The sequence below is a fragment of the Microchirus variegatus genome (genome assembly GCF_963457635.1).
Source record: "Microchirus variegatus genome assembly, chromosome: 15".
In the NCBI taxonomy this organism is placed as follows: domain Eukaryota; kingdom Metazoa; phylum Chordata; class Actinopteri; order Pleuronectiformes; family Soleidae; genus Microchirus; species Microchirus variegatus.
In genome coordinates this window covers 5,432,979-5,451,536 of record NC_139816.1, presented here as the reverse complement: position 1 = coordinate 5,451,536, position 18,558 = coordinate 5,432,979, and the positions used below count along the sequence as shown (strand labels likewise).

The window sequence follows — 18,558 nt, the reverse complement described above, 5'->3', positions numbered from 1 at the left end:
AATGACACAGTTGTGCTGAATCATTAGTACAACATTGTGAAAAATAAATGTAATTAATTGCAGCTCGTCTCTGAAAACCATTTTAATATCCATTCGGTCTTCTGCTTCGAGCCGTGCTCCTCCCCCTCCTGTCTTATCAGCCACCTGATAGGACGGACATCAGTGGAGTGTGTGAGTGTGTGTGTGGTATAAAGAGGGTGAGACGGAGAAAGAAAGGGAAAATCCACAGCAGCTCTCTCCTCCACTCACTCTTCGTCAGTCTCACATGTTTTTCTTTTGCACGGCAATCGGGACTTTTTAAGAGACATTTAAAGATTCCAGGTTCCTACTCCCTCGTCTCTTTGCGAGTGAGGAGAGGACGAGTGTGCCACAGCTGCAGCAGCAGATGTTTGACGGTACTTTTTCATTCTCCTTTGAGGACGCTGAGGTCGTCCTCTGGATGACGAGGATGACTGAACACCGCACGCCCTGAGAACCACGTGCACAATTGAGAGCAGAAACCAGGAGACATCATGAACACCACGGGACATCATGGACTTATCCAAGGCTTCCAAAACACAAGCCAAACTGTGGCCACTTTGCCACTTCACAAAGACCTGTCGGCCGACGACAAGGACCCGTCTGCGGGATGCTACGAGCAGCTGCTGATCTCCACGGAGGTTTTCCTCACGCTGGGCATCGTCAGCCTGTTGGAGAACATCCTGGTCGTCGCAGCCATCGTCAAGAACAAGAACCTTCACTCGCCGATGTACTTCTTCATCTGCAGCCTCGCTGTCGCGGACATGCTCGTCAGCGTCTCCAACGCCTCGGAGACCATCGTCATTGCGCTCATCAATGGCGGCAACCTGACCATTCCTGTGACGCTGATCAAAAGCATGGACAACGTTTTCGACTCGATGATCTGCAGTTCTCTGTTGGCGTCCATCTGCAGCCTGCTCGCCATCGCCATCGACCGCTACATCACCATCTTCTACGCGCTGCGATACCACAACATTGTCACCCTGCGGCGAGCCATGCTGGTCATCGGCAGCATCTGGACGTGCTGCACCGTGTCGGGCATCCTCTTCATCGTCTACTCAGAGAGCACCACTGTGCTCATCTGCCTCATCACCATGTTCTTCACCATGCTGGTTCTCATGGTTTCTCTCTACGTCCACATGTTCCTTCTGGCCCGACTGCACATGAAGCGGATCGCGGCGCTGCCGGGCAACGCACCCATCCAGCAGCGCGCGAACATGAAGGGCGCCATCACGCTCACCATCCTCCTGGGCGTGTTCGTGGTGTGCTGGGCGCCGTTTTTCCTCCACCTCATCCTCATGATCACCTGCCCCAGGAACCCGTACTGCACCTGCTTCATGTCCCACTTCAACATGTACCTCATCCTCATCATGTGCAACTCCGTCATCGACCCCATCATCTACGCCTTCCGCAGCCAAGAGATGAGGAAAACCTTCAAAGAGATCTTCTGCTGCTCGCATGCGTACCTGTGCGTTTGAGACGTCAGCGCGGCGTCAAACTCGATGCTCTGAGCTTTAAAGGAAAGTTGGCCTACGGGGACTTTGATGTTTGGGGCTGTAATATCTGCTGCTGCTGCTGCTGCTCTCACACTGGCTTTAAATGATTGATGAGCACAGTGTTTGCCTCTGGCATCATGAGTCAGGTTTGCTTATTGAGGACGTACGTTTACAAACACCTTGTAATATAGAGTATTGATCTGCAGATAAATGCTTTCTGCTTTGCTCTCAAGTGCAATTTGAAGTCAATATGACCAGCATGTATATAAGGAAAATCAAATCCATCATGATTACCTTAAAGAAATGTATCTATTATAGTACTCTGAAGTGATTGTTCAGGGGTTTATTTTGTTGTTGTATGAGGTACAGACTCTCACTGACAACCACTTAACAAAAGACTCATGCCACTGCTTTACCTCATTGTTAGACAGACTTTTCCACCAGGAAACTGAAGTTTAGAAATCGCCACACCAAAGTCCGTAGAGAAAATCATCAGTTTTGCATCACAGCACAAAATAAAATCCTTTGTTCGAATTTGCCTCAGTGACACGAAATGACCAAAGAAGGCAGCAGTTAAACCAGCAGCTCCTGTGTCCCTGAGAGGTAAAAACACTGGTTTTCTCGAGTGATTGAGTGACAGAAAATGCTCTCTTATGTCAAGAAATAAGAGGAATACGTCATCTAAAGACAGGGTAGACTTGAGATGGTGTAGATTTTATGAATTGAGCCTTTTGTTCAGTGGCTAAAAATCTGTCAGTACCTGAAAAAAACCTGAATTATCCCCTCAGCTTAGAACCTTGATGCCATAGTGCATGTACTTTATACAGTAAATATAACATTACATTGGACCAACTACCTCCTTGTTTGAGGACATAATTCACCTCAGAACAGAGAACATGAGGGTATTTTTTATACACTGGTACGTTCGTCCCTGACATCTACAGACTGAGCACTTTATTCCTGGAGATCATTTACAATCAATGGATTTGCTGTTGTTGTTGTTGTTGTCTTCATGAAAGCAGTTGACTTTTATTCCTGGTCATGGAGCTTTATCCTGCTGGAAGTGAGCTTAAGAATATAGAAAACAACTCTTCGATCTGTAAAGTTCGATCTGTGCAAAGCAGAACATTGACTAATTGGGTTTTAATGGACCCAGTTTGACAGCACATGACCGTCACCACCAGCCTGGACTGTCGATGTGACCCTACGAGGTTTGACTCTGTGTCGTGAAACCACCCCGTCATGAATGTTCTCACCTCACGGTTGGAGGCATTGTTTGTTCTGAACGTTTTTGACCAGCGACCTGCTGCTCACTGGACATTTCTTCACATCAATATGGGTAAAAAAAAAAAAACAACAACTCAAACCTGTATTTGAGTAAAAAACAACATTGAATTAAATACTTAGCACATGGATAATGTGATTAATTAGCAGATGTACAGGAGTTTCTAATAGATTTCTGGTGTAAATACAGCGTACATTCCTTTTGTTCAGCATTACAATGAAAGTAAAGATAATATATGTGACAACAAAGCACTTATGAAGTGTATGTGCCAATCATGAGGTCAAGCGATCGAAGTTAGTAGGAACAAAGGTTAATTTTTTCATATCAGACCTCAATTTATGAAATAAATCTATTTATTTTTGAGTTAATTTGGAATTTTAATCTGTAAATAGTGTAATACTATGTTTCTCCGCTGTTTTTGAACGTTTACGCACAAGATTGTGTTGTCAAAATGCAGGGTTTGTAAAAAAAAACTGAATCATACACTGAACTTTAGCGTATAATTGAACATGAATACACTGAATGTACAAAAACAACACATCTAAAGTACAACTTTAAAATGAGACACCTGAATAATGTGAGTTCTTTTTCTTACTCAGGCATGAAAATGTCACTGGCTATGTAACTGGCTAACCTAGCCTTTAGCACATTCCGAGGCTAAGTGCATCACAGTTTCCATAAAAAGTTGCCTATTCAGGGGTTAATTTTAGCATTATAGCTAGGTCCGCTAACAAGCTAATCTAGTCCATTTTGATGAACACCTTATATAGTTCTTTATACGTAAAAACACAGCAACAACTTACATAATGGTAGCACAAACAGCCAAGTGAACATTGACTCACTTAAACACAACTGGCGGCTACTTGGCTGTGGCTAATGCTATAGCTAACCGACAGGCATGTTAGTATTTAGTAGCATTACTTGTGTTGTAAACACATTTGGCTATTTTTGGCTGGGGCTAATGCTAGAGCTAACCAATAGCCTGTTGACTTGCATTACTTGTGTTGTGAACACAACCAGCTACTTGACTGGGGCTAATGCTTAAGCTATTCAACTGCTATGTCAATATTTATTTGTATTACTTGTGTTGTAAACGCTACCGGCTACTACTTGGCTGGTGCTAATGCTAGAGCTAACAACAGTTTTTACTCAGTTAAACACAGCCGGGTGCTTGGCTAAGGCTTATGCTAAAGCTAGCCAACAGCCAAGTCATCGTTTACGCTGTTATTTGTGTTGTGTACTGGCTACTGCTCAGCTGACGCGAGTGCTAACAAGCAGCTAAGTGAATATTGTGACAAAACAGTATTTAGCTCCACTTTCTCTGTGATTTATTTCCCAAATTTTTCTTACTGACTCATGGTGCGCACACACAGCAACTGTCTAGCTAGAATTTGCGATATTGCCTCACGCTAAAGTTCAACGAATTTAACTCAAGCGAGCACTCAATTTGGAGCTATTTTACTGAATTTCACTGAGGACGGGTGTAATTGTCTCTGGTTTAGAAATATAATTGTTCAAGAGGACAAATATTAAGCCTACAGGACATTTTTGCTAGTGTTTACCCTCTGTTTCCACATTTTTTACAGAATCATCAACAATGTTTTTCTTCAAAAAAAGTGACTATAATTTGAATTAAATCAAAATTTCCTGTGAATAAGCTGGTGAAACCTCCGATTCCTGTTGATTTCCAACCAGAGCTCTTGTGAATTTGTGGCGTCTGCACACATGAATGTATAAATTTGCACACAAGTCGTTCACAGCATGCACATGTGACTGTACACAGATCTATTTTTGCATCACGTATCTATCTTCATGTTTGTATAGTGAAGCTTTTGACCCTTGCCTTAAACACTGTCTGTTGCACTGTGACGTAACGAGCGACCATATCCTCTGTGACAGTTCTTCACACACTGATCGGTTTTTCTATTTTGAGCAAATGATATTTTCAATATTGACTTATTTATCTGCTTATTTCTGCCTTTTTAAACTTGAGAAAGTGCTTAATTCTGGGCTCATGAGAGACAAGAGGCATAAACGTGTTTGTTTCAAAAAGCTTGGAGTCATTTGTGCCAAATTGTAGATGTTTGCTTGACGACTACGTCCTCTGTAAATCCCTTCAGTTTGACTTCAATAAATCAGATCCCAGCATCGACTTGTTTGTCAACGTTTGTCAACGTTTCTCTGAGCTTCAAACTGTTTTTCAGGTTGCTCACTTCACATAATTAACTCTTAAGAACAAATGCGCTGAGAACGAGTTTGTTTCAAAGACAAAATGTCACTGCTCGTTATATACAGATAGATGTACGGTTTTCTTGTTATATACAGAGATAGATGGACAGTTTTCTCGTTATATACAGAGATAGATGGACGGTTTTCTCGTTATATACAGAGATAGATGGACAGTTTTCTCGTTATATACAGATAGATGGACGGTTTTCTCGTTATATACAGAGACAGATGGACAGATTTCTCGTTATATACAGAGATAGATTGACAGTTTTCTCCTTATATACAGAGATAGATGGCTATTTATCTTGTTAGATAGATGGGCAGTTTTCTCATTATATACAGAGATAGATAGACAGTTTTCTAGTTATATACAGAGATAGATGGACAGTTTTCTCGTTATATACAGAGATAGATGGATATTTATCTTGTTAGATAGATGAGCAGTTTTCTAGTTATATACAGAGATAGATGGACGGTTTTCTCATTATATACAGAGATAGATGGACAGTTTTCTCGTTATATACAGATAGATGGACGGTTTTCTCGTTATATACAGAGACAGATGGACAGATTTCTCGTTATATACAGAGATAGATTGACAGTTTTCTCCTTATATACAGAGATAGATGGCTATTTATCTTGTTAGATAGATGGGCAGTTTTCTCATTATATACAGAGATAGATAGACAGTTTTCTAGTTATATACAGAGATAGATGGACAGTTTTCTCGTTATATACAGAGACAGATGGACAGTTTTCTCGATATATACAGAGATTGATGGACAATTTTCTCGATATATACAGAGATAGATGGACGGTTTTCTTGTTAGATATAGATGGACAGTTTTCTCGATATATACAGAGACAGATGGACAGTTTTCTCGTTATATACAGAGATAGATGGATATTTATCTTGTTAGATAGATGGGCAGTTTTCTAGTTATATACAGAGATAGATGGACAGTTTTCTCGTTATATACAGAGACAGATGGACAGTTTTCTCGATATATACAGAGATTGATGGACAATTTTCTCGATATATACAGAGATAGATGGACGGTTTTCTTGTTAGATATAGATGGACAGTTTTCTCGATATATACAGAGACAGATGGACAGTTTTCTCGTTATATACAGAGATAGATGGATATTTATCTTGTTAGATAGATGGGCAGTTTTCTCGTTATATACAGAGATTGATGGACAGTTGTCTCGTTATATACAGAGATAGATGGACAGTTTTCTCGTTATATACAGAGATTGCTGGACAATTTTGTCGCTATATACAGAAATAGATGGACAGTTGTCTTGTTATACAGAGACTGATGGACAGTTTTCTCGTTATATACAGAGATAGATGGACAGTTTTCTCGTTATATACAGAGATTGATGGACAATTTTCTCGATATATACAGAGATAGATGGACGGTTTTCTTGTTAGAGAAGATGGACAGTTTTCTCGATATATACAGAGACAGATGGACAGTTTTCTCGTTATATACAGAGATGGATGGACGGTTTTGTAGCTATATACAGACAGATGGACAGTTGTCTTATTATACAGACACTGATGGACCGTTTTCTCGTTATAGATAGACAGAGGAACAGTTTTCACGTTATATACAGAGATTGATGGATATTTTTCTCGATTTATATATACAGGGATAGATGGACAGTTTTCTTGTTATAGAGAGATGGATGAGGAAACCTTCTTGTACTGTACATCGTCATCATGTGATAGTTTCTCTTCAGATTCATAAATAGCTTTCTCGTACAACATGATAGTTTTCTCCTGAGATGGTTTCTGTTTATTCATTGATTGACTGTTATCATGATTGTTATAGCACCTCATTATTATGAGAAAACGTTCTTCTGCTCAGATGTTTCCACTCCCCTGTGGCAGTTCTGACTCTTCTGTACAATCATTAAAAAACGTAGACACAGACACAGAAATATCTCGTGTTGATTATTAATAAAAGCAGAGCGAGCGATAAGATCTCGTCATTTCACCTCAGCTTCTCCTTATCGCACATCGTCAGCCTCCGCTTTTTTACGCCTGGGCTCTTATCGTCAACCTCAGGAGAAACTCCACCTCTGTCCAGGTTTCAGTGACACGCTGAGACGTCACCGTGTCGCTCGGCCTTTAAACAATCATTCTTGACATGTTTTGACACAGACGGAGCAATTTGCGTGTTTCCCTCGCAGCACGATGGCGGAGTTCAGGTTGTTCAGTGACATTCACACAGCGAGAGTCGTTATGCTTCACAAAGACAACTCTCCACCCTTTATTATGTTCAATACAGAATGAATCACATTTTCACACCACCCACACACACACACTTAAAGATGCTGCTGAATGTCTGACCTTACACCTGAAACAAGGACTATTTTAGTGAAATGAAGAATGTGTCACTGGAATTATTATGTTTATTTTGCTGTATGGTCAAGGTCACAGTGGCACAGAGGGACTCATTATTCCTTGTTTTTCTTTATCAAGAAAATCTTGATTTACTGACTGATTTTTCACCTTTTTTATAAACTGGTTGTTTCTCTTTTTTCACACATTCCCAATTTTTTTGGTCCGTTATTATACATTTCACGATAAATTGCTGCTGCTCTTGCTCGCCTTTTACCATTCCTTTATACTTTATATTGCAAATATCTGGTTAGAAATTTGAAATGACCTAAACCTGAAATAAAACAACCCATTCTATCACTATATAGAAAAATACTATTCATTTTTTTAATCTCAATTATCTTAATTGCCTCCATTTTGTTTGGATTCTGCTGTGTCAATATATGAAGATCAGTCAATATATTATTGTGTTTCATCTCATCTTATCATGTAATATTGTATTGTGTCCTCACTCATCGCATGGTGCATATCATATTGTATATGTTATCGTATGTATCGCAATTTATCTGTCGTAATGCATCGCATTGTATTATATAGCATTATATAGTATCATATCGCATCTTATTGAATTATATCATCATGTATCGTATCATCATATCGATTGCATCGTATCGTAACGTATCACATTGTATCGTATCGCATCATGTCATATTGTATCATATTTTACAGTATCATGATCATGTATTATCTCATATTGTATTATATTGTATCGTATTGCTTCACAGTGTATTTTATTACGTCGTATTGTATCGTGTGATCATATAGTATTGTGTTATATAGTATCATATAGTATCGTATCATATAGTATCATGTCATTTAATATCGTGACGTATAGTATCGATCCATATAGTATTGTGTCATATAGTATCGTATCATATAGTATCGTAATATATAGTATTGTATCATATAGTATTGTATCATATAGTATCGTATAGTATGTATCATATAGTATCGTGTCATATAGTATCGTGTCATACAGTATTGTGTCGTATAGTATTGTGTCATATAGTATCGTGTCATATAGTATCGTATCATATAGTATCGTGTCATATAGTATTGTATCATATAGTATCGTATCATATAGTATCGTGTCATATAGTATTGTATCATATAGTATCGTATCATATAGTATCGTGTCATATAGTATCATATAGTATTATGTCATTTAATATCGTGACGTATAGTATCGATCCATATAGTATTGTGTCATATAGTATCGTATCATATAGTATCGTAATATATAGTATTGTATCATATAGTATTGTATCATATAGTATCGTGTCATATAGTATCGTGTCATACAGTATTGTGTCGTATAGTATCGTGTCATATAGAATCGTGTTATATAGTATCGTGTCATATAGTATCGTGTCATATAGTATCGTATCATATAGTATTGTGTCATATAGTATAGTGTCATATAGTATTGTATCATATAGTATCGTGTCATATAGTATAGTGTCATATAGTATTATGTCTTATAGTATCGTATCATATAGTATCGTGTCATATAGTATCGTGTCATATAGTATCGTATCATAAAGTATTGTGTCATATAGTATAGTATCTGAGCACATCCGTATCACAACCTTCATGTGGGATTTTAACATTAACTCTGAAAACATGTGAATGTTTGAAATAACCTTGATGTGAATGAAGCCTTGAAGTAAATGCATCAGATTAAATTCTACTTTCATTTAAAAGTGGACACAGGACACTGAACAGGACAGAATAATGATATTTATTCATTGATTCATTGATCACATGAACGATAATATCTGCTTCCATTGTGTCGTCCATTAATCCTCTGGTCGTTCTGTTCTTGTCTTTTCTCAATCCCTTCAATCTCCTTGTCTGTCTGTACTTATAACATCATCTTATTCCATCCTTTTCCTTTCTTTTTTTTTTAAATGAGCGTAATCCACATGTGTGCACTGTGACACAGTGATGCACCACTTCATCTCAGCTCCTGACTCCAGGTGCACAGATGAATCCCGATCAGCTCCAGAGAAGCCGACTGGCTCTCAGCGGCGCCTCGCTGCCTCGTGTGGATCATTTACATTCTCACCGCCGTCTCGTCCTGTAATCACCACTTCATTCTCAGCATCTTTTTCTCTTTTTTTTTTATCCTTGATTTACAGGAGGTAAAGGATTCTTCTCTCTCTCTGTGTTTCCTCTTTGTGGCACAGCATTACTCCTGACTGTCTGCCATCATCACTCCGGTCTCCGCGGGGATTTGTGCACCGAGCTCGCCGCAATAAATGAGTCCGTGTTGACTCTCGCCGCGTCAGCGCCAGCCTCGGGAGATAATGGTGGAATCTCCTTCCAAGTCAGATTCTCTGCGTTAGGTCTAATCAATGCTTTATAAGAGGAAGAGCAGTGAGACTGCGGGGGTTCTCTGAGAGATTTGTGATTTGGAGAAACTACAACTAAAGGTCGATGATGGTTCAGTGTTCAGTGATCGCGGCATAGCCTGCACGAAAGAAAAATGTATAGAAAATATCAGATATCATGTTGACTGACAGGATATTCCAGGAAAATTTACGAAAATAACAGTATGCAATTGAAGGTTCAGGGTGTATATGGGTGCTGGAAATCCTAGATGGACGAATACATACATAAATAAATAAATACTAAAAACTGGGCCTGAATCCCGCTTTAAAACAAAATTCCATTTCTTTGTATTTGGTAGAAAGAGAAGAAATCATTGTGTATTTATTCATATTAATTTACCGCAGCTGCAAGGTGCTGGAAAAGCATTAAAAATAACCTTAAAAGTTTGACCCTGGAAAGTATTTTTTTTAATAGAAGGACAAACTTTGTTGTAAGGTCCCCAAAGACTGGGTTGGGAACAATAAATGGGTTGCAGGCTGTTTTCTTTTTAGTAAAACTAATTTACCAAACATTTCTTCAAGTCAGTCAAGATGAGCTGTAAATGAGTCTCTACAATGTGTTTATTTCCATAAAAATTGCTTATTGGCTGAACAGTTTGCTTATTTGATAAATAAACACCAACAAGTTGGCCAATTTTGGTTGTTAATAGCAAAATGATTGCTATTTTAAGGTGGTATAAAGAGTAAAACCATCATTTAGATAGTATTAATTTACCCCAGCTGCACGGTGCTGGAAAAGCATTAAAAATCACATTAAAAGTGCTTGAATTTGACCATGAAAAAGATTGCAGAACTTTTAATAAAGATTTATATTTATATGTTTTAAATGGCATTCATAGCAAGAATTTTTAATTTATTTACCAAACATCTCTTGGAAATGATTAACGTACATCATTAATGGGTAGAAAAGAATCAAGGACATGGAGGTTTCTGACAGAACGACTCACTCAGAGATGTCATCACAGCAGATCCTTTCCTCAGCTGGTGCTTCATGTAGTGATTTTCATGAATGCGTGTTGTATAACTGAACCATCTGGTTTTCCATTCACAGTGTGTATCTCTATATCTTTTTGAGTGCGTGTGTGTGTGTGAGAAGCCGAATTGGTCACCATAACAACGCATGGCCCTCTAGGATGTCATCTAATGAAAGTTGTCTCCTTTGCAAATAGAGAAGCAGGTACATTCGCAGCACTTCTTCAACCTCTCACTGAAAACCACGAGGGAAGAAAAACATAAGAGACATAAAGGGCTGTGAGAGGCTGAGGACGCCCACGCAGCAAACATCCCGGCAAACAAACACAAAAACCTTCACGCGTTCTCTGAAAACATGAGTGAATTAAGCACACAAGTCTTAGTCAGCGTAACACATCTCGCACAAGAGAACTGCATCTTAGAGACGTTTGTTTTGTGTCTGCGGTGCTGTGAAGAGCTTTTGCCAGAAGTATGTTTATATGAATGTTTTATAGCTTTAGAATAAAACTCAAAACTCAACTTTTTATGAACTTTAGACGAGGGCTTTGCTCGACGAACGCCGCCGCGTTGCACTGCCGTATTTCTCCAGCAGAGTGCGTGTTTCGCATTTTGAAACGCAAAACAAATAAGAACAACTCGGTTTCATGTTACTCCGATGTGTAAACTGAAAGCGAAGAAGAACAAATCGGTGGAGAGTTTGTTTTACGTCCTTTTTGGTACGTTAAAAGGAAACAGCTGTTGTCTTAGCTTGGCTAAGACTGCTAATCAGGGGTTAGCAGCTAGCATGGCATAAATCTCGCACAAAATAACTGCGTCTTTAAGTGGTGGGATTACTTTAAAGGTTCAAGGTTCATTTGTTGACCTCTACGACCTTTCACCATCAGCACACGTTCCTGACTGTGTTTATGATCACACGATCTTTAGGTAGTAGCTGGTGAGTGGTTTCTCTTGAACAAATCATGGAGAGATGAGGTATTGATTCTCCCGTGACCCTGGACCAAACACTTAACTGTGACTACTGTAGAAGCCTCAGCTACAGTCGCACAGAACATTACTTGCTATTATTGTCATATTGTGTGCTCTTATTTGTTCACTTACCTTTTCACAGAAGATGTTTCATTACTGTGTCAAGAGGGAGCACAGACACATTAGCATTGTTCAAGGATCTGAGATGTCAGGTGGAGGCGATGGCGCTTTTCCACGACACAGTTCCTGCACGACTCGCCTCGGCACAGTACCTGCTACTTCGATCAGATAAAAAGACTTGAAAATCCTTAAAAACTTAAAAAAATAAACATTTAGCAAAGGAAATGTATAATATCTCAGTATTATATAAGTGCTGGGCATGTTAACGCGTTAACGGTGCTTAACTGTGTTAACACATGTTAGCGCATGTTAGCACATGACGCGTTTCCATGATGACCGACTGGAAAATGATGCGCGTGACATCATGTTAACGTGACGTCCCAATTGTTAAAATTAAGCTCTAAAGTAACGCTAAACTTTAAAACACATACGCAGTACACAGGTTATTTCTAGCGCTGTTTTTCTCCTTTAATAAACAGACAACTCCAGTTCGACTGTAGGCACACTAACGGCTAACGAGCTAACGCAGCTAACGGAGCTGACTGGTAAATGGTGCCTGGACGCGCGTCTTTTTCAGGTCAGTCGGCATGGAAAAGTGTCATGCGTTAATGTGTGTTAACGTTAACGCCGTTATTGTGCCCAGCACTATATTATGTAGATATAGTCGGGTATATTTAGCGACAGCACAACTCGTTCAGCCATATTTCAGTTCACTAATAGTGAGGATTCCGTAAACAAATCTTTTTAATGAACTGATTCTAATGAATCAGTTACACAGAAAACAACTGCTTCACAAGTCACTAGTTTGTGTGTTTGTGTCGCGTGTAAAGCTACGTCACGGCGGTTTCGTGCAGTCGTGGCGATCCCGCCCAAGTTGAGGAGGAACCAAGGAATAATGGAAAACCAAACAGATAGAGTCGAGCTGTGTCGTCGTTCCGAGTTGTGCTTGAACTGTATAGTGGAAAAGTGACAAAATTATTAAATACAATGGGAACTTGTTGACAGTAAAGCTGTTGTGGGTGTCCATCATCACTCACTCATGTTTGTGTGCATTTCTTTGATTCCTCACAGAGACGGACGTCAGCACAGCTCAGGATGCGGAGCAGGTCCATGTGTCCGAGAGGTCACCGAGAGGTCACCGTCCCCCCCGTCAGGAGCTGACAGGGCGGCCTCCCTCGTCCACCTCCATTGCTGTGTGAGTGTCTCTGTGCATCCTGATCACCAACACCAACGCTCCATCTTTTATTCATTTCAGTCACTTTCAGTTTCACTCCAGAAACACCAGAGATTCAGCCTCAGCCTCACTAAACCTTCAAGGAAACTTTTATACTATTCACTATTTCCTTTATTTTTTCCCCTCTCACGTCTTTTTTTCCCACATATTACATGTATATATGTACATATGTATATATTTACATTTCTTGTTCAAGTGTAGAGTCAGACATATATATATATATATATATATATATATATATATTTATCTTATATACTTTAGAGTTTACAGCTTTTCATCTTATATAATTTACATATTTTAGATATTACTACTTATTTTATCTTTAATACTTTAGATTTTACAGCTTTTTTTTTTTATCTTATATACTTTACATATTTTAGATTTTACTACTTCTTTTATCATATATACTTTAGATTTTAGTACTTCTTGTATCTTATATACTTTATATATTTTAGATTTTACATGTCAGTGCTGCAGTGAAGTGGAAATAATCCCGAGGCAAAGGTATATATCTAAGATATATCTTAGATATAACTGCTTTTGATATCATATACTGTGCATATATTTTAAATTAAATTACTTATTTAACTTTTTTTTGCCTAAACTCCCAAACTGCATGATTATTCATGTTTCAAACAGCATGTTTTTGTTTAGATTTATTCTGTATAATTCGGTCTTTTAACCCACCTGTAAGTAACCCTTGTGTCACTGACCTCTAACTTTTGCCTCGGGATTATTTCCACTTCACTGCAGCACTGACATGAGTCACCAGAACATGTTGTTTTTTAAATGTCTATCATGGAAATGTATTTTAATCATCATCCTCTGTGGGCTGTGGTTTCCTCTGGTAAAAGTTTTCTAAAAACACATAACGGGGATTATTTTAATGCAGAAGAGAGAGAACAGTGTTGAGCAGAGGCTGAGTTTAATGACACAAACTGTCAGAGTGCATAATGAATTCAGGTGAGAGCTTTTCATCCCAGGCCTATTTATCTTTTCACTAATGTGTTCAGCAAAAAACCCTCAAAACCAAAACCCTCGTTTTTTCCCTTGTAAGTGAACAACTTGAATACATTTAGGACATAAATCATGCAGGAGGTAACTTGGTTTTACATAATGGAGACATTTTTGAAAGCAAACAGCCGCTTTTTCAGCAATGACGTCACACACACACACACACACACACACACACACACACACACACACACACACACAAACACACGCACACACACACACACACACACCTACACTTTTTCTGTTCACATCTTGTCTGTTTTTCTCTCTGAGCAACAGCAAAACTTTAAACCTGCACCTGAATCTTACGCCGTTATTTTTGTTCCATATTTTCCTTTAAAAAAAAAAACCTACTAATTTTTCCCCAATGACAGAAAACACCACCTTCTTAAAAACTGCTTTAAAAATGTAATATATTACTATATATAATATATATATATATATTATTATATTTTTACAGCAGTTTTTGGCACAGTGACGTTTTCTGCCACTAGGAAAAACTCACAATACATCAAAATCAATGTTGCTTTTTTATCTCATATACTGTATATATTTTTGTGCTTTTCTTAATCTCATATACTTTACATATTTTAATTTTTACAGCTTTTATTTTATCTCATATACTATATATATTTTACATGTTAGTGCTTTTTTAAAATCTCATTTACTTTACACATTTTACAGCTTTTATTTTATCTCATATACTGTATATATTTTTAAATTTTAGTGCTTTTTAAACTAATTTACTTTACATAGTTTACAGCTTTTATTTTATCTCATATACTGTATATATTTTTGTTTTTAGCGCGTTTTATCTCATATACTATATATATTTTACAGCTTTTATTTTGTCTCATATACTGTATATATTTTACATTTTATTGCATTCCCAAAATTTTTTTTCAGCTTCTTAAATCTTAATATTCTGTTTTCGTTTGTTCCACATGAGCAAAGACATCTTTTCGTTTGTGGATGAAACAAAAAGCCATTTTGAGAACGTTGACAAACACTGATCAACATTACATGGACCAAAACAATGGCTCAATTCATTTTAGTTTGTTTGTATAATAATGCACAAAAGCAGCTTTTTTAAATAGATTTTCTCCTCATAGTCTGTGAAGCTGAGCTCTGAACAAACATTTACCCAAAACCAATTTCCATCTCAACAACAAAACAAGAACGGTGTTTTTACCATCATTTCAGTCTCACTTTAATAAGAAAGTATATATATACAGTCTATATACAGACAGCTATTGGATTTTTGGGGGGATAAAGGAAATAAAACAACATGTGGATCAGCGAGTAATAAAAATAAAAAGCAATTATTCATTCTTTGACATTTATCAAAAAAAAATCTTTGTTGACGTTGAGAGATTATTACAGAGCTGTTGTTTTCTAATGAAAGGAAAAGTGCATTGATTTCATTCACTCACTCAGATTTGTTACTTTGTCGCATCATGAACCAACTTTCACTGAAATTCAACCAATCACTAAAAACAATCTTCATTATTATATATTTCTATAACCCTAATGAAGTCAAATTTGTCCCAGAGACAAGATTTTGGTCTGATTTTTGGTCTTATTTTAACGTATATATCACCTTTAAATAATCAACAATGTACAAATGTATGTATAACCGTACTAAATAATCTTAATTAACTCTGATCAATCATTACTTAAACATACTTTACCTTTATTTCCATTATTGTTAAGTGTAAAACACACACACATCCCTTAACTATGACTTCATAAATGTATAATTAAACATGTATTAATGTTTACTGTTGCCCTTTTGTAAAGTTTAAACTCCTGTTTTTGTTCCTAAAACACTACATTTGTCATTTTAGTCTTTTTAAACTGATCTACAGTTGGATAGTTTGCTTTAGATTCTCGTGACTCTTCCAGTGACGACACTCTCTGATCTTCCAAGGCTGGTTTTCCTCTAACAGACAGTAGGGGGCAGTGGAGACGACACCCAATCTCCCACACAGCAACAAGACTCAGAAACTATTGAAGTCCTGCATACTTTCATTCACCCTTTCATAGTCATCGACCTGTTCACAGATGGAGTGGGCGACTCTCAGAAGCTCTAATGAGCCGTTTACACCTGTTTAAAATGTAAAGTGACTCACAAGAGACGATGGAGTGCAGATGTTTTATTCCGGTGCTGTCACCTCATCAGGCCTCCGCTGCTCTTCTCATCCATTAACTAAAGACTAATGAGACTCACTTGTGTCTCACTCGGGGTTAAATTGAGACCCCACTCAGTCAAACACTTGTTGACTCCACTTCAATCTACACCTGGAGGTTTTTGCCACTGCCGTGTGGTTCACTTTTGTTTGGTGTGAACGCAGGAGAAAACCTGCACAAGAACCACCAGAGACCAGTAGAGCTGCAACTAACGATTCATTTCGTAATCGATTAATCTGTTGATTATTTTCCTCCATTAATCGTTTGGTCCAGAAAATGTCAAAAAAAACATTAATCAGTGTTTGTCAAACCTGGAAATGATGATGTTCTCGAATGTTTTGTTTTTTCCACAAACCAAAATGATTCAGTTTTAAAGCAGACCTAGACCGGAAGTTCCAATTAACGCTGTTTTTTTGTGTGTATCTGTGTCATTACCTTGTTTAAGAAGCCCTGAAGGTTCAAAACAAACAGTTCAGCCACTGCTGAGAACGCTGTGTTTTATTGTAATCTCGGGCTCAGCGAGATCTCTGAAAAAATCCGGTCCGGTTACGTAAACACCGGTTCTCCTGAACAGCAGATCGTCCTGCTCCGGGCACTAGTCCGGGCACATCCGGTTGCATACATTGAACCGCAGAAGAAGAATAACGTCCGTTGTGGAGGCGTCTCACGAACGACAGTGTCTTCTGACTCTGGGTCTGACTCCGGGTCAAAGTCATAAAAGGGACTGCGGCGGGGAGTCGTGAAGAAGCTATTTTTAAATGCTGTTAAAACAATGTTTTGATAATGAGGAGCAGTGCATCCACCGTTCCAGAGGGGGGAGCTGCGCTTCTGAGAGCGGATGTGCTGAATATACTGGCCAATCACAAGACTCTGTCTTCTGGGTGAGAGAGTTGAGTCTCAAATATCGCGGCTGGGAAACAGCGTCAGAAAAGACAGATTTCTATCGGCTCATTTACAGCAACTAGGAAGTTTTTGAGCATAAAAACAAGTTAATGTATGTAAGTAGACCGCCATAACTAACATAGATGAGCAACAGGACCACTCTAGGTCAACTACTTTCAGGTTTCTTCAGTTCTTTTATTCCACAACCACAGAGGTCATGACTTTTCTCTTTCTTTCAGTCGTTCAGTGATTCCACTGAATGTTTTCGTTGCTCCACACGTCTCGTACAAATGACAGGTTTTTGCAAATGGAGTCTCCGACTGCTCTGTGTGTTTTTCCTTCACAGAGGACAAACAATCAGGAGGAGGTCTCACTCCTCACTCACGCAGGAGTTCGTATGTCCAATTTCCACGTGCCCCACTTTGATCGCGATTGATTTGATCGACTGAAATAAAAGAGTCTGTATCCAAATGTGAGTCAGAGCAGCCTTCGCCTTCATGACGCCGTCGCCTTTAGAGAAACAGTTTTTCTATTTGAATTCAATCAAGGTCAGAAACACAGAGACACACGGAGATGATTCACGTCCAATAATTTGTTTTTTACGAAGCTCTGATGAATCCCTGCAAGTCAAACTAAAGTCAATACAGAGCATGAACACACAAATACACCAATCCAGTTTTTTAAAAAAACTATTTAATAATGAAATGTGAAACCAGTGTGTTTCATTATGTTTGTTTGTTTAACAGACACATTTAAAGCAGGGCTCTCACTCAGAGTCATCCGTGCTGGATGTTAAACTTTTCCTCCACTTTAATGAGTTGTGATATCGCCGTATAAACGATTACAGAGATGAGAGAGAGACAGAGCGAGAACTCTGTGGACTTCCTCAGAGGTGTTGGATCCAGGATCAGTGCCAGGTCTTTTATCAGGTCCGGAGCAGACCTGAGGTCAGTTCTGCTCCGGCAGCCGACCACAAACCTGTAAACAAAGCCTAATGCCAGCTTCTGTGCTCAGCCTGGTGGAAAGCACAGAGCCACGGGCGTCACCGGTGAATGTGAGCTGGCTGCTAATGTGACAGCATGTTATTTCATAGCCGTGTGCGATGAAAGCCAGTGTGAACGTCCTGTGAATATAATATCAGCTTTCACTTGGAGTCAGCGAGGTTGTATCAGAGAAGCAGCCTAAGAGAGGCTGACATGCTCATTAAAAACACATTTAACCACTTAACAAAAGACTCTCCAAATAAAATATATGCATGTTTAAGTCTACAAGTTCTTTATTTCACTGTTAGACAGCTAAAAATTGTGATTTTCTCTATGGACTTTGGTGTGGGAGAGTGAGCGT

The 18,558-nt window shown here is 38.6% G+C and overlaps 1 protein-coding gene across 1 annotated transcript; it reads left to right on the top strand.

The window, feature by feature from the left end:
* Positions 1-512: 512 nt before the first annotated feature.
* Positions 513-1,496, top strand: mc4r (melanocortin 4 receptor; the record flags this gene model as incomplete). The annotated part of the gene is made up of 1 exon (XM_083901352.1): positions 513-1,496. The coding sequence occupies one exon, from the start codon at positions 513-515 to the stop codon at positions 1,494-1,496; it is 984 nt and encodes a 327-aa protein (XP_083757478.1).
* Between the last annotated feature and the right edge of the window lie 17,062 nt (positions 1,497-18,558).